The following is a 22,839-nucleotide window of genomic DNA, read 5'->3' on the forward strand; positions in this document are numbered from 1 at the left end:
GAGATTCTTCTTTAAGTTACAATTTAATAGTAAATTAGATCTTTTACTGCTGCTCATCTCCTTTCCTTGCTATTATTCTATGAATGGAAGAATGCAACTGGTGTTGAGTACCCTTCTACTCTCCCAATGGCAACTAAGTAACCATGAAGAATAATAAGCCCCTTCTTTTGCCACTTTCAAGGCTGCTTCCTTTCATGTTCTAGGCACTGATCATGTCAGACTTGAATGGCATTTAACACGTTCTTAGTGGCTAGCTCCTAGTCCCTGCTGCCAGGCAGCCCCCAGTCACCCATAGTGCCACCCTGCAAGCTCTGTGCCTGGGAGGAATGCACCCACCAGCCCTGGCCCTTTGCCATTGCTGGGATCTTTGCTCTCTGCCACTGCAGTTACACCTTTTCATCTCAAGTGACACAGCCATATTCACTGCGTTTTAGCAGTTTTAGAGAGGGGTTGGGGTTTGGCTTCTGTTTTGTTTAAAGAAACAGAACTTCAAAAAATTCCAAAGGTGCAATATACTATGCAATGATAAAAGATATATCTGACTTTAATAATATACCTGGATTTTTTTTTCCTTTTATTTTGGGTCTCATTGGACCCAAATGGTGCATTTTGCCCCTCTGCTAAAAGCAGGTAATGTTTTCAGTAGGCAGAGAGCAGCAAGGGGTTATCTCACACACTGCCTCCTGTAGGGATGGTGGTCTGGAGCAGTCCCGGCTCTGGAAGAAAGGAGAGCTCAAATACAATAGCACTGTTCCAGGTATGCATGTTCGAGGCTTTTTGTTGTTTTGGTTTTTAAGGTTCTTCTGTTCTCACCTCTCACATCAGTGACCTCAGAGCTGTTTCAGTCCCAGCAGGGAGGTCTCAGTAGAGGCAGATGCTTGACCAGGTTCCCCACTAGGTAAAGCACAATCTAGGAAGCAGAGGCCCTGACATAATGTTCCCATGGTGACAATGCACTCCCCTGCATCTCGGTGCCCACCTCCTGTGGGGCTGCCCAGGGCAGGGCCACCCCAGCACCCACCTGCCAGGACACCCAATGCCTTCTCCCAGCAAAAGGGAAGTGGATCCCACCACCTGCCTGGTACAGGGATCCTAGCCAGGCAGCATCCCCCACTGGAAAAAAAGGAAAAAGGAAGAGGGAGCATGGCAGAAAAAACACTCTTTCAAAAAGGGGTTTCTCAGATTTTGCTTTTAAAGGCACACCCCAGGTTCAGACTGTGCTGCTGGTGACAATAACCTACACTATCATCATTAGGCAGATTTGAGGTGACAATGCTGAAAACAGTTATGAAATCCAGCACATTTCTGTTTTTTGATTAATTCACATTGGCTTTACTTTTTGCCAGTAAAGCTCAGACTGATTTATTTCCACAGTATTTCAACACTTTTTTCTTCCTCATAAACACATAAACCCCTCACATCTCACCTTAGTTTCCCTTGAAACATTTCCTTATTTAGCTTCATAAAATTTCAATTCTTTCAGTAAAAGTGGCCGAAGGAGGAATTGCTCTTCTGCTTTCAGATAGGGCTGCATAAGCCAGATGCAAAGAGCATGTGTCACTTTTATGTTTGGCCAAGTTTCTTCAATTTCCAGCACACAAAGGCACAACACGTCACTCAGCACATGCAGAAGAAAGAAGTCACAAGAGCTTCTTTTCACGCACTTAAAACCTCCCTCATAGTGCTGGCGAATGCCTCGACGGCACAAAGGTTTCTGCTGGTGTCAGAGGAGCAACGGGGACACGCAGCTTCCTGGTGCTACACACAACTGCAACAAAACAGCCCTTCTTTGCTCCATCGCTTTTGCTGCCGACAGTGCCAGTTTGTGAGCCCAGTCTTCAGCACAGGGACTGGCCTGTCCTCTCCCCCTGGGTGGTTTGTACCTGGATCTGCATGGAGAGATCCCACAAACATCTCCTCCATGGAAGGATGTTCATGGCAGCTCTAGGAGTGTTTCAGGCCCACCTGTGATGCATGAAATGCCCTCTCTTGGCTCCAGGAGGTGTGCCTATAGCTCCCCTTCCTCCTCCAGACTCTCCACCATGGGAATCCCACGCCCCAGCGCTACTCCCCATGCCCAGCCTGCCCCAAAATCCTGCTGCAACTGGAAACTGCCTTTATGCCTTATATAGGTATGCAGAGGAAAGAAACGGGGGTACAAGACCCACATGAAAATCTGTGGAAATTGCTGTATTAGCTAGCCATTACCACTTCCAGAGAGTGAAGCATGCTGCACTGCTCTGCTTTCTTTCTACCTTTCAGAGGCTTTCCTTGCTTAGGTGGCTCCATGCTCAGCAAAATCCAGTGCTTGGCAGGATCACCTGAAGTCTCTGACTGTCCAACCTCACTGCAATATGCCACAAGCTGGACTGGTGCCTTCGAACAGGCACACAGGATCCAGCTGCTCTGCAAAACCACCTAGTCTCCCCGGCTGTCAGCTGCAGAAACACGGGTTTCCCCTCCTCAGGGAAAGGCTGGATGTGACCAGGGTGAGGGGATGAAAGAGGACAGCCTACCAGAGCTGCAGGAGGAGGGGAAGGTCCCATGCCTGTAGGGCAAGCTTTTTCCAGAAGCCCTTTGATATCCCCAACCCAGCCCAAGGGTATCCAGTGCAGTTGTCAGTGAGGAAGCACATGCACCACAAGAATTTCCATAAATACAAGAAAAAGAAGGAACAAAAGAAAAGAAAAAAAAAAATAGAAAAACCACAGTCGAAAAAGCAAAATCCAAAACAACACACAAAACCAAAACACCTCAAGAACAAGCAAACTAACCAATCTACCAGCCATAGAAAAGGTGACTTGTGTAACAAATTCTTGGGTATGAAGAGATTTGGCCACCAAATGGGGAGGAAAGAGGTATGTCTTTTAGAAACCACGCCACTATTTCCATTAGCCGTTTAGACTCATCCTTTCCAGGTCTTGGGGATTTTTCTCCTTTTTTTATCATCGTCTTCTGTAAATGACCCCAGAAGCAGCTCAGCCTTTCCAGCAGTCATAGGGGCACACTCTGGTGACCAGAGCTGGTTGCTGCCACTCTGAGTTCTCCTGACCAGTGCTGAGCATCCAGCCCCAGTATGGGCCAGTCATCCTTGCCCAGGGCATTTTTTGGTGTGTGAACTGCCACAAAGATGATCTGATAGAAATGCAAAAAAAAAAAACCCTAAAAACAAGCAAACAAACAAGAAAAACCCCACAACAACAACAAAAAACCCCACCTTTCTGCGAGAAGCACCCAACTCTTATCTGTTTCTTCGGCATTGTTTCACTCGCACTCCATTTCCTTTTCTTTTTTAAGAAAAAAACATTCTTAATCTAAAGCCAATATGCAATGGTCAGAGTACACTTATTACAAAAAAAAAGGACCACCAAAGTCAGAGACCTCTTCACAAGGGCTGGCTGCCCTGTATCCCTACCATCCAAGCTATCAAATGCATATTGGAGGTATAAGCATGCTCACAGCCCAAATCATCACAATGAATTTACGCCAGGACCGCATGAGGACTGTTTTTAGCATGTTTTTACCTGTGAGCTTGCTAAGAGCTGAGCTGTGCAAGCTCATTCCTTTCTGCAACACCTTTTGCTGCCCAACTACTAGGTGCTCCACTGATGCTGTAGATTGTGGCACTGCTGTGAGGCAGGGGCACACCGAAGTATAAGCTGCAGTCTTGGCAAACTGCAATATTTTGGGGGAAATGCATTCAAGTTAAAACCACAGACTTCCATGGATAAGAGCAGTAGGTGTTAGAGCTTTTCCTCAGGCCTGTATTTACCCTCTTGTTGTTAAACATGTTTATAAACCATGCTGATGCAGGTGGTAGGAAGCCTTGATTTCATGAAAATCCAGTGCTTTTCCCTAAAAGCAGCATTTACTGCTAATGCTGGTGCCATCACACCCACCTTTCCAGTGACACCAAAGGCTCGTCTAACCCCTTCCAACAAGTGCCAATGCAAAACAGCCCACGACTGAATAGAAGAAAGCCAGCCAAGAGAAGGTGAGCAACTAACAGGCCCCAACCAGCAATCCTCTTCCCCAAATGGAGCAATGATTATTCAAGGTCTGCTCTTCCAGCCCATCAGTGTGGGAGTGACAAGGCCAGCAGAAGAAAGTCCCTAGCCCCAAGGGCCAGGTCCCTTGCTCTGCACCAGCATCCCCCACTAACCCATTTTATTATGAACAACCACAGACAACTTGGCACCAACTTGCAAAATGCAGGAAGAACCATCTTTCACCTTCCTCACCAGACCTTTTGTTTCTCCACCTTGTGCCAGCATAGCCTGTCTCTGATCAACAAAGCCTGCATCTCTAAATGATTTCTAGCAGATCTGACTCAATAAATGACCTGTACAAGAGCAACAAACCCTAGATGTCAGTAACTTAGGGAAGGTCAATCAACAAGAATGCTGTCACAAAAAAAGGAAGGAAGAATAAAATATCTGAAGATCCATTTTAAGACAACAGCTAAAGAAAAGGTCTCCATGAGTCATCCTCTATCATTTCTAAAATCCTGATTTGAGAAGAAACACTGTGAACACAACCCTCAGTCTCCACGTGAAAAGTAAGTAACACACCAGTCAGCGTAGAGAGAAAATGCTTCCTTTTTTCTGCTTTATTCCCTGTGCTGGTGACAAAAAGTAGCAGTGTGACACAGAGCATGTAAGGGGAACAGAAAGCAAGTAAGCACCTAGGAGAGACACAGTGATGGGAGAAATGGCAGCAGCTGCAGCATACAAGAGGGGAAAACAAAAACTTTGGCATAAATTTAGTTCCTGATGCATTAGTCTTGTAAAAGTAGAGAAAGTAGAATCCCTCATGACTAATATTTCTAAGCAGAGAGCATGGGACATTTACTATATATCTTTTCCGTATAAACTGCTTTATTTTTCTTGAAGTCCTAATTCTAAGATGTTCCACATAGACCAGAAGGTTTAGTAAATATTCTCCAGATGGGACTTCCAGACTTAAAGTAGGTTTATTTTGGGGTACATTTTTTGTTGGCTTGTTGCTGTTTTGTGTTGTGGGTTTGGTTGGTTGGGGTTTTTTTTTTCCAATACAGCGATCAATGTCTGTGCTAAGCTGGCTTTTCAAGTGGCTCAAGGAGTTATGTTCCCATACTTCTCTCTGGATCTTTTGAAAACAACTGTCTTCAGTTGCTGGTAGCCAGAGCTTCTTCCTTTGGCTCAGATTTAACTCTGCTGCACAGTATTAGTGATTTCTGTGAGCCTCTGGGCCCCTCTATCAGTACAGAGCTCCTGTTTTTAGGTAGCCAGAGGAAAAGTGCAAGTGCATGAACTCACTGCCTCTCCCACACACCATGAGGGAGAGTCTCATATGGAAATCAGCCTCTTGCAGTACAGGTCTCCTCCCCAACTGGAGGTTTTTTCCAGTTGTAGTCAGGCTGATAAGAAGCAGAAATCCAGTGCACCCCATGCTGTCCCAGTCCCTGCTGCAGCTGCAATGCTGTCTACAGCATCTGAGCCAAGGGAAGGTTAGGTTTGCAGGGCCCTGGCACTACACCACAAAGCTGGAAGACCATCCTTGCTGTGGCAGGCTGGAATCCCAGCAGATACTTTCCAAGGTTACTGCAGCTTGTAGTTTAGGAACTTCCTAAACCAGAGATTGCTTCTTTATGTAAAATGGTGCATCAGGGGCTTTTCTGCCTTCCATGAGCACAGAGAATCAATTTTTATACCCATAAAATTATTTTTAAAAAATTAAAAGTCTAACCACACCATTGACATCCAGCTTTCGCAGCATTGTCAGCATGTCCCTGTACCTGCCGGAGCTTTGTGCAGCATTGCACCAGGCAGACCAAAAGGACCAAACTGCAGCCAGCGCCCACCAGGTAAATCCTGAGCAGGACACTGCTCTGAATGGAAAACATCTGCACTCGCCTAGAGCTGCCAAGGATAAAGACTGCTCTGAAACTTCAAAAGGCCCAAGTAATGCTTATACTTATACAGAAAGTATCAAACCACTAGAGGGAAACCCTGACCTCTGTCTGCAACAAACTGTCCAGCACACCTGTGAGAGGAAGGGCAGAAGGTGGTCTCAGAAAGCAGGAAAAGGTGTTTTGGGCCAGACTTCTGCTGGGCTGCCCAAGGGAGAGTGCCTGGGAACTTACATCTTTGCTCAGATGTCTACAAAGACATCTAAAAACACTCATGCAGCAGTATGTCCAACACATCTGGAAGAGGAAGACTGCTTGAAAACTAAAAAAAAAAAAATCAAAAACATTTCCTAAATGCTTTTCCTCATCCTCCTTTAGCCAGTTTCTTCCCTCCCACAGAGGTTTATGCAGGTAGCTGAGGAGACCTCAGCTCACCTCAAAGCCAAACAAATGGGCTTTGCGGGAAGAAGGAAACACAAGTTGGGTTAGAAGAAAGGGAGGGAGGAAAGAAACATAGGCGTGAGGCAAACTATCCATTAGTATCAGTTTTGATACTTTTGAAATGTGCTCAGCTCCTCTGAAATACCTGTATACTCATGCTCTCACACTGCTCACTTCCATGGTGGACAGGGTGGGAAGCAGAGACTAACCTTACCCAAGAAATGTCATTTTTTTAGTGGAATTCCCATTCTGCTTCAGAGGGCTAATCTAAAAATGAACAATTCTCACAGACATTTTTCCACCCCGGTGATAAGCAGGAAGGTGCTAAGTCCCCAGCTCCCTAGCCCTCTCTGGGGATGGGCACTCACTGCAGGGACAGCCCTCCTCCTCTGGCACTCTGGCTCACAGGGCAATTCTCCTTTTGGAGACAGCCTCCTGGAAGGATGCAGCCATTTTGTCAAGGCAACACCTTTCCCACATGCTGTCACTGCAACTGACCACTCACTTCCCCTTTGTTGGGGAAAGGGAAGGAAACTGATGTGTTTGACTTCTGGAAAAGCTTTGGTATGTGATGAAAAACATCCTGCACATGGAAAAAGAAACACTAAAGTAGTTTTGGGAAGGCCTGGCACATTGCTATACCTTCAGAAGAGCCTCACAAAAATGGTACTTTCCTATTATTGTCAGACATATGGGCTGTGTATGCTATTAAAGGTGCTGGGGATGTTGGAATTATTGGCGATAAAGACTTTGAAGGTAATATTTTAACCTGGCTGCTCTCCTCAGCTAAAACCGCTGCAGCAAGCTGAAGTGATGCATGCAGCCCTCAGCTAGCACCTGCACCACCAGCAGCTCAGGCCAGAGGCAACACCACTGGCTCTGGAGGGCTGGGGCCACCAGAAACAGGCACCTTTAGCCACAGGTGAGTGCACTGAATTGCAAAAGCACCTGCCCACAGGGTTGTTTTGTAGGAAGCAACTTCACGGGATGAACCACTCAAATCAGTGAGGTGGTATCACATCCTTTGTATGTGCCTAAAGTGATATTGATAGGGTTAACACCTGACAACACACATCACAACTACTTCCACCTCATAGTCCATAAAATATAGGTAAATAAAAGAGTCATATTTCTTGCGTTCACAAGTTAACAGGTGAAACACTGTCAGTGACGTTTCCAAGCCTATTGACATGCTGGCTTGAGCTCTTAACACCTGAGACTCCAGATACCCACTGCAGCAAAATGACAACCCATGAGCCGGGACACGCATTTGATGTGCCGTGCGGGAACACAGACCCAGGCAGACAGGCAGATGGACAGGCACCCTCCAGGCCTCAGCCTGCCCACAGACAGACACCCGCCATAGCGCCTGACCCCGGCGCACACAGCTACCTCCACCTGCCCGTAACCTAATGCAGGACAGGTCCTGGTTGAAGCTTTCAGGTGAGTTACCAAAGAGCCCTCCAGCTCTAAGCCTGGCTCTCCCACATATTTGCCCAAGAGCTCTTGTGCCTCTGACACTCCCTTATGTGGTCTAGACCTGAGCGTATAGTGAAGATGCTGCTCGAACACTGGAAACACTAGATGAAGGAGCAACACTTGAAAGTAATGCTCTGACCACTGTTAATTTACTTGCAATGCAAGCAGCGCAGTGGGGCAAACTCTCATAATTTGAGTACAAAAGAGCAAAATCTCACAGGGTTTGTCATAAGTGGTTCTCTTAAACAGTAAAAATAAGGCATTACTTTTACTGTTTAGTACATAACTTGTTTATACCTATTTACTAGAGTCTTTTCCATGTTAGATAAAATAAACTGTGGACAACCAAAAGAAGAGTGACCTATCCAAGAATTAGTAGTAAGCTCCAGGTTTGCTATCTATATCACTGCAGCTAGATGGTATTTCTACCCTTTTCTTTTACAGCACTAGTGATTTTGGCTGCTGATTACTGTACTTAAAAACACTTAGACATTGTTTAGTCAACTGATACAAAATGATGCGCAAATGATCCACCTTCCTTTGCCAGACAAAGCTTCATACAACAGATATTACCTTTTGTAATATCAGAATCAGCAGTGAAACTTAGAATACCCTTTAGCCAGCTCCTGAAAATTATAACATAAAATAAGATACAAGATCCCTTACCTCAGTTTCCAGCCAATAACCCAGGAAGGACTACTTCAGCAAAGCTTACTCTTGCCGACAGATGACACATAGCAAAGAAGCATCTGGAGAAAATTACATTAATTCTTTTCATGAACTTTCCCTCCCTGCCTTTTTTTGTAGCACTCTGTTGCTGGATTTCTTTTTATAGAATGCAATGATGTATGGGAGAACTCCTGGCTTTGTCAGCTGTGGCCACTGCTGACGTCAGGGAACAAATCTGTGCTAAATTAGGCATAGAGTAAAGCAATTTAGTTATTATACTACCTGGTAAATGGCCACTGTCAACTTGCAGAAAATAAGGACGACTCATACCAAGGTAAGAGTTCATGCCACTCTGGGATTACACTGGTTTACAACCAAAGCGTGCAATGAGTTAGGGTCTTTTCTGCCCCCCCAGAATGCTAACTCACATGTAGCTGTCACATTACCCAAGGTTATTTCTAGTTCAGCTCAATCTTTTGCATGTGAAAGCACAGACTTGTCGAAAAGGCGGGAAGAGACCATCTAATGAAAGGCCAGCTCAAGTATTTCAATGTTATAACCAGCAGAATTTTGTCTAATCTGCTTTTAAATAACACCTCACAGCAAGGGGTATTTCTAGTTTTAGCTGTCTTCAGCATTAGAAAGGTTTATTTTAACTTCCAGTGTATTTGCAGTGTAAATCCATTCTTTCTTTTGCAGTGGATATAGCAAACTATTTATTCCCTTCGTAGTTACTATTTATGTATTTGAAGACCTATTTATGCCCTCCACACTTCAACATCTGTGCTCTAAATACACCCCGCTACTTCTGTGCTTCAGATGTAGCTCACTACGTTTGCTCCTGTTTCCTAGCCCCTCTTGGATTGGGCTGGGTTTCTTTCTTTCTTTCTTTCATTTTTAAGAGGCACCCAAGACTGAATATAGTTCTTCTAAAGCCTTAAGCAACTGCATACCCCATAATCAAGTTGACTTTTTTCTACCACAGCAAAACCTTCCATTTCATTTCCAGTCATACTTGATTTGCAATCTAGTCTAAGCCCCAGATCACCTTTTTCAGATTTGCAGCATACCAACCTCACCCATATCTCACATTTGTGCTCACAACTATTCCTACGTACGTGCAAAACTTTTGCATATGTCTTTATCCCCCATTGAATTCTTTCTTTCTCAAACCATTTATCCAACTTGTCAACACCATTTGAAGTACTACATTTGACTTCCACTGTCTTTGTAGACTCTCATTCCTGTAACAACTACTCATGTTGTAAATAGAGTTAAGTCTTAGATTAGGAGGCCACAAACAGGGAAAGTAATTTTCATAACACTTATAGTAATATAGGGAAATATAATTCTTAAAGAGTATGTTCACACAGTCATAAACTACATCCATTTGTTTTGTACCATTATGAATTATTCTAGTCCCAAATAGTAGACAGCCTACACAATAATCTGAAAATACTACTGCTTTCTCGTGAAAATTCTATTTCACACACCCATTTTTTCACTAAGTTGACAGAGATCTGTGAAAGTCTGCGTGAAGGTAAGCCCCTTCCTGCTGGCTGCAAAAGCTAGGCCTTTGTACCCGCAACTGTGTGAGATCAGAAAGAGATGACAGATGCTGCACCTCTACAAGCTGCCAGCTATGCAAACACAAGCAATACAGTCGCCATGCTTCAGAATACCACAGCTGAGAGGCAACATGGTTTAGTTTTAGTTTAACCTCATGTCATAGTTTGAGGCCATCCAGGTGGCAGCAAAGCCCCCTACAGCCTCTCGCTCACCCCTATCCTATACCCTGAAGAATGGGGAAGAGAAAATACAACCAAAAGACTCCAGGGTCCTGACACAGGACAGGGAGGGCTCACCCACCAGGTATGGTCACAGGCAAAAGACAGCCACAACTCGAGAATAACAACAGCAATTTAATAAACAACCACCACCAAGGATAACGAGCGATATAACCCGGTCCTAAACACAGCATACCTTCCCCCCCACTCCAACCCGTCTTCCCAGGCTCAGCTCTGCTCCCTCTTCCCCCCCCCCCCCCCCCCCAACAGCGCAGCAGGCAGGGAATGGGAGTCACAGCCCGTCCATCACAAGGTGTCTCTGCTGCTCCTTCCTCCTGAGGGAGAGGGCGCCCTCGCAGCCCTCCGCTGCCCCACCGCGGGGTCCCTCTCACGGCAGACAGCCCTGCACCGACTGCTCCAACGGGAGTCCTTCCCGTGGGGCCACAGCTCCCTAATACGCCCCCGCGAGGGTCCCTCACACCGACGGGCTGCTCCAGCGCGGGCTGCCTCGGAGCCACGGCCTACTTCGGGTCCGTCCCTGCTCCGGCCTGGGGTCCTCCGCGGGCTGCAAGCTCTCATCCGGGGCCACCGCTGATCTCCATGTTCTGCAGGGGTAGCAGCCGCAAACTTATCGCGGGGGAACCACTGCTCCGGCACAGATTTCAGTGGGATCTGTCCCCTATTAGCTAGCTTGCCTTGCAACAAGGGGCAACTGTTCACATGCTCCAAGCCAGATGCTGCGGAGAGGTATACAAACAAGCTACCAAGATGCCAGGCACGGCTCAGGACTTTAAGACAGATGAGGAAAGGTACTTGCAGTCCATGTTGTTACTGAGCACTCTGACGCATTGCTGATACAGAGACAGCATCTCGGGCAAGGAGGTAGCCTTGGAACCCGAATACACGGGCATCCTTGAATACACCCGGCAGCCTTTAAAACCTTCTTCACTCTCTTCAGCTGGTGACGACACTGCTGTAAAGTGAAAGACTTGGAGTAAGAAGAGAGCGGAGAAAAGAAGAGCCCACCCTGCTGAATGGCACAGCAGACACCAATTGGAGTCACCCAGAAGCGACCTAAAGGGCGAAGTCTTCTCTAAAAGACCTGCCACCTAGTTCAGAAAGGGCAAGTCCAAAGCCCAAGCCTCAGGAAGGGTCAGCAAAGGATCTTCCTCATTTCTGCTAGAGCATGTGGGAGAGCAGCCCCCTTCCTCTGAAACCTAGGCTCTGGGCATCAGACGCAGGACACCAGACCCCAACAGAAGGGCTTGAACCCAGCCGGCATCTGCTCCCACTCTCTCCCACAAACAATGGCTGCAGCCCCGCTCAAACCTATTTTCCTGCCCAGCATACCTTTCCCTTTTGCCTGGGAGCGGGCAGTGGACTTGATGCAAGGAACAGGGCGGTAACCGGCCGGGAGCAGGGCCAGTGGGTTGTCTGGTAACGGTGGTGGCACATCTAAAAGTATCTGGAAGGAGAGGATGTCCGTGCACGTAAGCCAACAATACAGCAGAACGTTGCATCCTGCCAGCATACAAACAGCACTGAACTGCATTTTGTTTGCTATGTCGAATAAGCCCCTTAACGCTCCTCAGCTTGCGCCACAACGTAGCCTCACGGGGAGGCTGCGCTTCTGCCACGTTACTGTGGCTCTGTCCAGGCTGTGAAGACAAAGAAGCCAAAATTTGGGATCGGAATCGCTCCGCTCCCTCCACTAAGAGCCATCCACAGTGGCAGAGGAGAGGGGAATCTCACGAGCTGAGGGAAACCTAAAACTTTGATAGGAGGCACTTGATAGAACGAATGGCAAAGCAGGGTTTTAAAATGCTGCCGAGAGTGGAAAAACACTGTTTTGAAGAGCAAAGTGTTCCAGACTTGAGTAAAAAGATGAGGCACTAAAGGTTTTGCACATCAGTCCCTGTTTATATACAAAACCCTGGCACTCATGTGGCTATGAATTTGTACAGAAATAATGCTCATTTTTCAAGCTTTCACCCAAGAAGGTCTGTCCGACCCCTACCGTTCTGTCTTCTAGAATCAGCTGCACTGTTAACACCAGATCTCCCACTTGTCCCCCACTTCTGGAGGCCAACGGATTTCGTTAAGAAAATTGTAGTGCTGACAGAGATTTTTGAAAGGTCCATTTTAGAGACGCATCGATACTTGGGAGGAGGGACAGGGGAACCTCGCTGGCGGGTGGAGCTGCACTGCACATTAGGCTGGATTCGAAGCTGACCCACATCTCAAGGTATTCTGCATGCTTAAAAGTAGATCACGCCCAATATGCTCTCCTACGAGGACTGAGCTGAAGGTGTTCTCTTTTAAATACACACCACCCCCCCACACCCCCCCCCCCCATTTTTTAATAAAGAGGGGTTTGCCTATTGCATTTCTTTACTCCCCTCTCTCTCTTCACCCACTTTTCCAGCAGAGCTCCGCTCCAACAGCACAAAGCAATGCCTGCGGCATAGAGCATACGAAACACACGGTGGCTCCCGGCAGGAACCAGGAGTCACAGACCTAGTACCAATGAGACACCCCAAGCACACCCTGGTGCAGAACCAAGCCCAGCACTTCCAAGGGGAAAACTAACAAGCCCCAGGTGCCAGAGGCCCGAGAACAGCTGATGCCACCTCCTTTCTTCCTTTTCGGATCCTTCAAAACCTTACCCGCTTTGGTTCACGAGACTCTGGTAGTTCCTTCTCTGCCTCTGTCTCATTGGTTCGCTTGCGGCTTGGACTTTTCTGGCTTGGGCTTGAGCTGGTGGCACTGGCTCTGCAGCCGTCCGGTTTGCTGTGCCCTTGGTCTTTCCCCCCAGCTGACACAGAGGGCTTGAGCACTTTCCTTTTCTTTTTCTGGGGCTGGTCATAGTTGAGGTACCACTCAAAGGACATTGTGGGTTGTTCAAATTCATCCTTCTCTTCCCCCTCCCCAAAATTTGAAGAAAAGCCCTTTGATTTTTCGTCCACGACAGAGACTTTGCGCTTCCCTCTGCCATCCAGTCGCTGCTGCTCGTGAGAAGACTTGCGCTCTTTGGTTCCACTCATGTTCCCTTTCTCACAGAGCTCACCCGGGTACCTCTCCCAGCCTGCAGCTCTCGTATCCCAGTCAAGCGTTAAGCGTTTGAAAGAAGAACTGAGGATGACAAACTGCCCTCCGTGGCTTCCACGCTTGCTCTGACAGGCTCCCTCCTCGTGCCTGGAATGTAGCGAGCCTCATCACAATGGCACCATGGACACCGAGAACCTCACCGCAGCGGCACCTCGGACACGGGCCTGCAGCACGTAGCCAATTCCATTGGAAGCTTGCGACTATTCAAGAGCTAAAGAGGGAACCCACATCTCCCCTGCAGACCCTCCACTCTTGTCAGTGCTGCCTACAGTCTCTCTCTCCTCTCAACTAGAGTCTGTGCTAAAAAGGCGACTGATCCCTTCCGCGACCACTGCCTCTCGACCCGCTCCTTTCCATTCCCCTCCCCATACCCCAGTGAAAAAGGTTCTTTCTCTTCACGCACATGCTGCCAGGCGAGGCTCTGCCAGCTCGTGCAGCGGCTCCGCAGGCCAGGGAGGGAAGAGGCGCCCTCTCCGACTTGCAGCCCAGTGAGGGGGCTGCAGGTGAAGGGAACGTACTTCTACCTCTGCCACCCAGGCGGTTTGGGACATCCCTTCACCGAGATGTCGACCAACTTTTTAGTTGCAGTGTTGTAGGGAGCCTCAGGCAGGAAGACGGTCGAGGACATCTTTGCCACCTAGACTGGCACGTCCTGGGCGTATGCAGAGAAACCAAGGCAAGGAAACGGGAGAACGGGCAAACAGAGCGCTGAGACAACAGAAGCCCGTATAGGGAAGAAAGACTCCAGAGTTCACGGAAAGACACCTCTCCAGGGGCCACCAAAGACTAACACAGCCCCCCGGGCCAAAACTGCCCTCTGCTGCTCACTTCACAGTTAATAGCGACTGCCCCGTTGTGGCCGGCTCCCCGCTCTCTGCTGCGGCCTCAGCGAGGCCACCGGAAACCACAGGCCTCGTGCAGCACTCGGGCTCCCCAACCTGCCCAGAGGAGCTCTGCTCCAGGGCACCTCCTCACACTCCCACCAACCCCTGGGTCTGCAGGCTCACGTCGCACACCTGCTCCTTCCAGAGCTCCAGTTCCTCACACCCCAAGTACAACCGAGCGTTTTGAACGCCGGCTATGAAGTGTGCACGCACTAGAAACAAACCGCGTTCCGTTATTCGCTTCCCTCCAACCCCAGTCAAGCGGCTTCAGGTTCAAAGACTAAAATCCTTGCTTTTTTTTTTCCAAAGAGGGGGTCAGGGCAAAAGATACAGGGGAAACGGCTTCCAAACTGGAAAGAAATCCTTCCCAGTTCCACACAGAGAACACGACAAAATCATTCCTTCTTTCCACTACAAGAGACAAGCCGATGCCTCCATCGACATTTAAAAGCTGTCTGCAATTTGAGAGGCAAAGTCCCCTCTCTCTCTTCAAGGGGAAAGGAAAAAAAAAAAAAAAAAGAAAAGTTAAAACCTGACTTGGTGCGCAGTAAAATTTCTCCCCAACCCCCTCCTAGTTTTATTCCCAGTAGCCAGCAGAAGACCACAGCAGCAGAGCACAAGTCCCCAAGGCCTCTTGGCACCCCTGCACAGCAACGTAAGCACCTGTGCAAGACCTATAGTAACAGCAGAGGAAAGGTCAAGAGCTAAGGTTTCATTAACATACATGGGTAGAGAGCAAAGCCTCGGGACTCGACGTGCTTGCCAAAGGACTGACGAGCAAATGGGCCGCCGGTCCTACCCGCCCCAGAGAGTCCGGGTGGGACTTGGAGCCCAGCAGGTACCAGATCATGGGGAGTGACTCCAGTGACACCCAGTGTCTCCCCTCAGACAGATGGGTTCCTGCCAGCTCGAGCCACAGAGAGGCCGGTCCTTGTACTGGACTGGGAGGAGGGAGACTACTGGGAGCGACGTAAATAATACAGGCGGGATAGAGGAGCAGTTTAATATCAATTAAAACAATTCTATCATTTATTAAGAGGTCAAATAGCAAATAGTCGCTCCATCTTCCAATGACAGCGCCCGAAACAGGATGTTAAGGGCAGGGGGAAAAGAGGGGGGCTTGAACCTGAGAAAGGGACCAGAGTAAAGAGAAAACACTGTGCCGTCGTCTTGTGCAGATCGAATCCTCTCCCAGCAGCGGCAGCCTCCAAAGAGTTCAACGAGAAGGGCTGTTGAGGGGGGTGGGGTACTTTCTCCCTCTTCACTCCCAGTCCCCCATGAGAGAGGAAGTCCCAGATCTGCACTGCAAACTCATCTCTGAGAGAAGCTCTTCTGAAAATCTTTGTTCGTTTTTGCCGTCACGGGTGAAAGGTCTGCGACAGAGAAAGAGAAGGGAAAAAAAAACAAACCAACAAAACAAAGCAAACAAGAACCCCACGCGTTAAAGCAGCAGTCACAGACTAGGAGAGCAGAGAGCAATTCAAAGCCACGGCCCTGGCAGAAGAGACGCAAGGCGGGCCTAAGTGTGTGCTCTCTGATCGTGGCTCGTCGTATTTTCAGGTCACAGACCAAGGAGAGCCCACTCTGCTTTCTGCACTGCAGGAACGCAGATCTCTGCTTAAACTCTCCCTGCTTCCCTCCCAGGGGAGCTGCACTACAATTTCCTTGTTCCAAACGGCTGGACAGGCACCAAAGGACAGCAGGAGGGAAAAGGCAGGGTTTCTGCCTCACTAGGACCGTTAGGACAGGCTGACACAGTCAGCGCCGAGCAGACAGGCGAATCGGCTGTTTCCCTATGCTTTTTCTTCTGCAAGAAGTTTGGGCAGTCTTTCTCACGCTCTCCTTAGGGAGAGGAGAGAAGAGAGGCCACCAACGTTAACCCTCCTGCATAGCCTGCATTTCTCTCACAGCAGAAGCAGCGGGTTCATGTGTTTGTAAAGGAGGAGCTCAAGGAGACCACAGGGACGTTCCGCAGTTGGTACTTACTCTTCCCTTGTCGTTTCCTGGCGCCACTAGAGGAGCAGGTTCTAGCTGAAGATGGGATAGAGACAGAATGGGCGCTGCTGGTGCTGGGCCCGTCGCACGAGTGCTCCTCGCTCACAGGAGCGCGGCTTTGGCTAGGTACGTACGGGACTGGTTTTGTACTGAAACAGAGGTGGGACAGACGCTGCAGTAAGGGAATCCCTGTGGTCTGATGCGATTCTTCAGACACGAGCCACACTTGTTTGCAGCAGCACGGCTGATATCGCACGGAGCCAGCGGTGCCCAGGATCTCCATACGTCCCAGCAAGAAAGAGCCTATTACAGTTACAAGTTTCACCGCACAAACACCTCCCAGACGCACGGTATCCTTTCCTGCCAGATGCAGAGCTTCAGCGGGAAGCTGGCAGGGGCTCCCAGGAAAAGAGAGACGCTCACTTGGTCTTTGGAAGAAGAGGTCCTCCAGTTCCCAACCGCTCTCGTCTCCTGTGTACGTTCCAAGCGGGCTTCGCTGCACAGTCCATAAGTGCCACCTTGGTCACTCTGCCTGTAGGAGGCCAGAGGGAAACGTTGCTTGGACCCAACCTACTATATATAAAGGAGGCTCCTCAGTGCTTGCCTTATTACAGCAAGCTCCAGCCACCTCTCCCCAGTCCACCCATTCCCAAGCTCTGGTGATAGCCTCGTCCCTAAGCTCCGAACCTCTTGCAGTCACAACATGGGCCGTGAGAAACCAGACTGATCGGGTCGGTAGCTCTCATTAGGTTCACCGAAAGAGGAGGAATGCTCCCCCCGCCCCCCCCCTCCCCCCGGTTTTCTGCCCTGTCTAGTCCGCATCGACACCGCTATGGATGAAATCAAGAGCCTGCTAAGCCACTAAGCAAAGGCCGCCACAGAAAGAACAGAGAGCTAGGCATCTCCTAAATTAGACTAGATTTCAACCAGGCATTCAAAAGACCTTCCACCCCCCCCCCCCCCGCCCCAAAGATATCCCCTAGGCAGCATTCCCAGACCCCGCTCTGGTCATTCAGCCCTACTTTACCTCTGGGTTTGTTGGCATAAGCCGAGCTGATCTTCCCTACTAACACGAGCAGCCGCTGCTCGCGTGCATCGCGAAGCCGAAAGTACGCCTCCCGCCAGGACTCAGCCTCTTCTGGCTTCTCATTCTTGAAGTCTCGGAGACAGTGATTGCGCCACAGTTGGTCCGTATCCTCAGTGAGGAACTGAAGCAAAGGCACACGTAAGCTGGGATCCCTCCTGACACCTTCACTCCCCTCTCTCCCTCGGCACCAGCTAGTGCCAGTGCCACTGGAATAGCACAGAGGGCAAGACGGCTTAGGGGCCAACTTGCAGCAAGAGATCGGCCGATGGCAAATGCAGGAACTCGAGACTAGCAAAAGCCACCCCTTGCTATAAAGAGCGTTGGTCTTTACCATTCTGCTGTTGCAAGTGAGGACAGAACATCACTTCCACACCTCACCCTCCCTTCCCCAGGCCAAGGCACTCACATGATTACATTCCTCCATGCGACACAGCTGCTCTGGGGTGCATCTCTCCAATACTGGCCTCAGAGCTGAGAAAGGGACGCCACTCGCTTCGTGGATTGCTAGAGCAAAGCAAGATGCACACAGTATCGATCCTGCTTCTTGCTTGCCGAGGAAAGGGCTTGACGCCTTGAAACGCGGTGGAAAAACCTGCAGTGCTGCGTGACGCCACGCAATAGGAGGGCAAGGAGGAAGGAACCGTAGGTGCCGTAGCTCTAGGGAGCCGTCGGGCACCCGTACCTCCAAGTCAAGAGGTGCGTGCGCAAGACTCTGTCTCACACTATTTCCAGCGCTTTAGCACTCCCTGAAAGCATGCTGGGTGCTGAGTCCCGCAGCACCTGAGCTTTCAGTGGGATCTGTCCCCTACTAGCTAGCTTGCCTTGCAACAAGGGGCAACTCTTCACATGCTCCAAGCCAGATGCTGCGGAGAGGTATACAAACAAGCTACCAAGATGCCAGGCACGGCTCAGGACTTTAAGACAGATGAGGAAAGGTACTTGCAGTCCATGTTGTTACTGAGCACTCTGACGCATTGCTGATACAGAGACAGCATCTCGGGCAAGGAGGTAGCCTTGGAACCCGAATACACGGGCATCCTTGAATACACCCGGCAGCCTTTAAAACCTTCTTCACTCTCTTCAGCTGGTGACGACACTGCTGTAAAGTGAAAGACTTGGAGTAAGAAGAGAGCGGAGAAAAGAAGAGCCCACCCTGCTGAATGGCACAGCAGACACCAATTGGAGTCACCCAGAAGCGACCTAAAGGGCGAAGTCTTCTCTAAAAGACCTGCCACCTAGTTCAGAAAGGGCAAGTCCAAAGCCCAAGCCTCAGGAAGGGTCAGCAAAGGATCTTCCTCATTTCTGCTAGAGCATGTGGGAGAGCAGCCCCCTTCCTCTGAAACCTAGGCTCTGGGCATCAGACGCAGGACACCAGACCCCAACAGAAGGGCTTGAACCCAGCCGGCATCTGCTCCCACTCTCTCCCACAAACAATGGCTGCAGCCCCGCTCAAACCTATTTTCCTGCCCAGCATACCTTTCCCTTTTGCCTGGGAGCGGGCAGTGGACTTGATGCAAGGAACAGGGCGGTAACCGGCCGGGAGCAGGGCCAGTGGGTTGTCTGGTAACGGTGGTGGCACATCTAAAAGTATCTGGAAGGAGAGGATGTCCGTGCACGTAAGCCAACAATACAGCAGAACGTTGCATCCTGCCAGCATACAAACAGCACTGAACTGCATTTTGTTTGCTATGTCGAATAAGCCCCTTAACGCTCCTCAGCTTGCGCCACAACGTAGCCTCACGGGGAGGCTGCGCTTCTGCCACGTTACTGTGGCTCTGTCCAGGCTGTGAAGACAAAGAATCCAAAATTTGGGATCGGAATCGCTCCGCTCCCTCCACTAAGAGCCATCCACAGTGGCAGAGGAGAGGGGAATCTCACGAGCTGAGGGAAACCTAAAACTTTGATAGGAGGCACTTGATAGAACGAATGGCAAAGCAGGGTTTTAAAATGCTGCCGAGAGTGGAAAAACACTGTTTTGAAGAGCAAAGTGCTCCAGACTTGAGTAAAAAGATGAGGCACTAAAGGTTTTGCACATCAGTCCCTGTTTATATACAAAACCCTGGCACTCATGTGGCTATGAATTTGTACAGAAATAATGCTCATTTTTCAAGCTTTCACCCAAGAAGGTCTGTCCGACCCCTACCGTTCTGTCTTCTAGAATCAGCTGCACTGTTAACACCAGATCTCCCACTTGTCCCCCACTTCTGGAGGCCAACGGATTTCGTTAAGAAAATTGTAGTGCTGACAGAGATTTTTGAAAGGTCCATTTTAGAGACGCATCGATACTTGGGAGGAGGGACAGGGGAACCTCGCTGGCGGGTGGAGCTGCACTGCACATTAGGCTGGATTCGAAGCTGACCCACATCTCAAGGTATTCTGCATGCTTAAAAGTAGATCACGCCCAATATGCTCTCCTACGAGGACTGAGCTGAAGGTGTTCTCTTTTAAATACACACCACCCCCCCACACCCCCCCCCCCCATTTTTTAATAAAGAGGGGTTTGCCTATTGCATTTCTTTACTCCCCTCTCTCTCTTCACCCACTTTTCCAGCAGAGCTCCGCTCCAACAGCACAAAGCAATGCCTGCGGCATAGAGCATACGAAACACACGGTGGCTCCCGGCAGGAACCAGGAGTCACAGACCTAGTACCAATGAGACACCCCAAGCACACCCTGGTGCAGAACCAAGCCCAGCACTTCCAAGGGGAAAACTAACAAGCCCCAGGTGCCAGAGGCCCGAGAACAGCTGATGCCACCTCCTTTCTTCCTTTTCGGATCCTTCAAAACCTTACCCGCTTTGGTTCACGAGACTCTGGTAGTTCCTTCTCTGCCTCTGTCTCATTGGTTCGCTTGCGGCTTGGACTTTTCTGGCTTGGGCTTGAGCTGGTGGCACTGGCTCTGCAGCCGTCCGGTTTGCTGTGCCCTTGGTCTTTCCCCCCAGCTGACACAGAGGGCTTGAGCACTTTCCTTTTCTTTTTCTGGGGCTGGTCATAGTTGAGGTACCACTCAAAGGACATTGTGGGTTGTTCAAATTCATCCTTCTCTTCCCCCTCCCCAAAATTTGAAGAAAAGCCCTTTGATTTTTCGTCCACGACAGAGACTTTGCGCTTCCCTCTGCCATCCAGTCGCTGCTGCTCGTGAGAAGACTTGCGCTCTTTGGTTCCACTCATGTTCCCTTTCTCACAGAGCTCACCCGGGTACCTCTCCCAGCCTGCAGCTCTCGTATCCCAGTCAAGCGTTAAGCGTTTGAAAGAAGAACTGAGGATGACAAACTGCCCTCCGTGGCTTCCACGCTTGCTCTGACAGGCTCCCTCCTCGTGCCTGGAATGTAGCGAGCCTCATCACAATGGCACCATGGACACCGAGAACCTCACCGCAGCGGCACCTCGGACACGGGCCTGCAGCACGTAGCCAATTCCATTGGAAGCTTGCGACTATTCAAGAGCTAAAGAGGGAACCCACATCTCCCCTGCAGACCCTCCACTCTTGTCAGTGCTGCCTACAGTCTCTCTCTCCTCTCAACTAGAGTCTGTGCTAAAAAGGCGACTGATCCCTTCCGCGACCACTGCCTCTCGACCCGCTCCTTTCCATTCCCCTCCCCATACCCCAGTGAAAAAGGTTCTTTCTCTTCACGCACATGCTGCCAGGCGAGGCTCTGCCAGCTCGTGCAGCGGCTCCGCAGGCCAGGGAGGGAAGAGGCGCCCTCTCCGACTTGCAGCCCAGTGAGGGGGCTGCAGGTGAAGGGAACGTACTTCTACCTCTGCCACCCAGGCGGTTTGGGACATCCCTTCACCGAGATGTCGACCAACTTTTTAGTTGCAGTGTTGTAGGGAGCCTCAGGCAGGAAGACGGTCGAGGACATCTTTGCCACCTAGACTGGCACGTCCTGGGCGTATGCAGAGAAACCAAGGCAAGGAAACGGGAGAACGGGCAAACAGAGCGCTGAGACAACAGAAGCCCGTATAGGGAAGAAAGACTCCAGAGTTCACGGAAAGACACCTCTCCAGGGGCCACCAAAGACTAACACAGCCCCCCGGGCCAAAACTGCCCTCTGCTGCTCACTTCACAGTTAATAGCGACTGCCCCGTTGTGGCCGGCTCCCCGCTCTCTGCTGCGGCCTCAGCGAGGCCACCGGAAACCACAGGCCTCGTGCAGCACTCGGGCTCCCCAACCTGCCCAGAGGAGCTCTGCTCCAGGGCACCTCCTCACACTCCCACCAACCCCTGGGTCTGCAGGCTCACGTCGCACACCTGCTCCTTCCAGAGCTCCAGTTCCTCACACCCCAAGTACAACCGAGCGTTTTGAACGCCGGCTATGAAGTGTGCACGCACTAGAAACAAACCGCGTTCCGTTATTCGCTTCCCTCCAACCCCAGTCAAGCGGCTTCAGGTTCAAAGACTAAAATCCTTGCTTTTTTTTTCCAAAGAGGGGGTCAGGGCAAAAGATACAGGGGAAACGGCTTCCAAACTGGAAAGAAATCCTTCCCAGTTCCACACAGAGAACACGACAAAATCATTCCTTCTTTCCACTACAAGAGACAAGCCGATGCCTCCATCGACATTTAAAAGCTGTCTGCAATTTGAGAGGCAAAGTCCCCTCTCTCTCTTCAAGGGGAAAGGAAAAAAAAAAAAAAGAAAAGTTAAAACCTGACTTGGTGCGCAGTAAAATTTCTCCCCAACCCCCTCCTAGTTTTATTCCCAGTAGCCAGCAGAAGACCACAGCAGCAGAGCACAAGTCCCCAAGGCCTCTTGGCACCCCTGCACAGCAACGTAAGCACCTGTGCAAGACGTATAGTAACAGCAGAGGAAAGGTCAAGAGCTAAGGTTTCATTAACATACATGGGTAGAGAGCAAAGCCTCGGGACTCGACGTGCTTGCCAAAGGACTGACGAGCAAATGGGCCGCCGGTCCTACCCGCCCCAGAGAGTCCGGGTGGGACTTGGAGCCCAGCAGGTACCAGATCATGGGGAGTGACTCCAGTGACACCCAGTGTCTCCCCTCAGACAGATGGGTTCCTGCCAGCTCGAGCCACAGAGAGGCCGGTCCTTGTACTGGACTGGGAGGAGGGAGACTACTGGGAGCGACGTAAATAATACAGGCGGGATAGAGGAGCAGTTTAATATCAATTAAAACAATTCTATCATTTATTAAGAGGTCAAATAGCAAATAGTCGCTCCATCTTCCAATGACAGCGCCCGAAACAGGATGTTAAGGGCAGGGGGAAAAGAGGGGGGCTTGAACCTGAGAAAGGGACCAGAGTAAAGAGAAAACACTGTGCCGTCGTCTTGTGCAGATCGAATCCTCTCCCAGCAGCGGCAGCCTCCAAAGAGTTCAACGAGAAGGGCTGTTGAGGGGGGTGGGGTACTTTCTCCCTCTTCACTCCCAGTCCCCCATGAGAGAGGAAGTCCCAGATCTGCACTGCAAACTCATCTCTGAGAGAAGCTCTTCTGAAAATCTTTGTTCGTTTTTGCCGTCACGGGTGAAAGGTCTGCGACAGAGA

General features: G+C 49.8%; 1 protein-coding gene across 1 annotated transcript; it reads right to left on the reverse strand.

Moving 5' to 3' along the window:
* Positions 1 to 10,242: 10,242 nt before the first annotated feature.
* LOC147415253 (elongin-A-like) lies at positions 10,243 to 20,510 on the reverse strand. Its single transcript, XM_086468565.1, has 10 exons — positions 20,133 to 20,510; positions 18,817 to 18,931; positions 18,284 to 18,439; positions 17,747 to 17,844; positions 17,281 to 17,461; positions 16,677 to 16,785; positions 16,245 to 16,402; positions 11,617 to 11,721; positions 10,680 to 10,871; positions 10,243 to 10,274 (listed from the first exon to the last, which is right to left on the reverse strand). The coding sequence occupies exons 1-10, from the start codon at positions 20,508 to 20,510 to the stop codon at positions 10,243 to 10,245; spliced, it is 1,524 nt and encodes a 507-aa protein (XP_086324691.1).
* Positions 20,511 to 22,839: the final 2,329 nt, after the last annotated feature.

Source organism: Leptosomus discolor, chromosome 7 (genome assembly GCF_034619465.1).
Source record: "Leptosomus discolor isolate bLepDis1 chromosome 7, bLepDis1.hap2, whole genome shotgun sequence".
In the NCBI taxonomy this organism is placed as follows: Eukaryota; Metazoa; Chordata; class Aves; order Leptosomiformes; family Leptosomidae; genus Leptosomus; species Leptosomus discolor.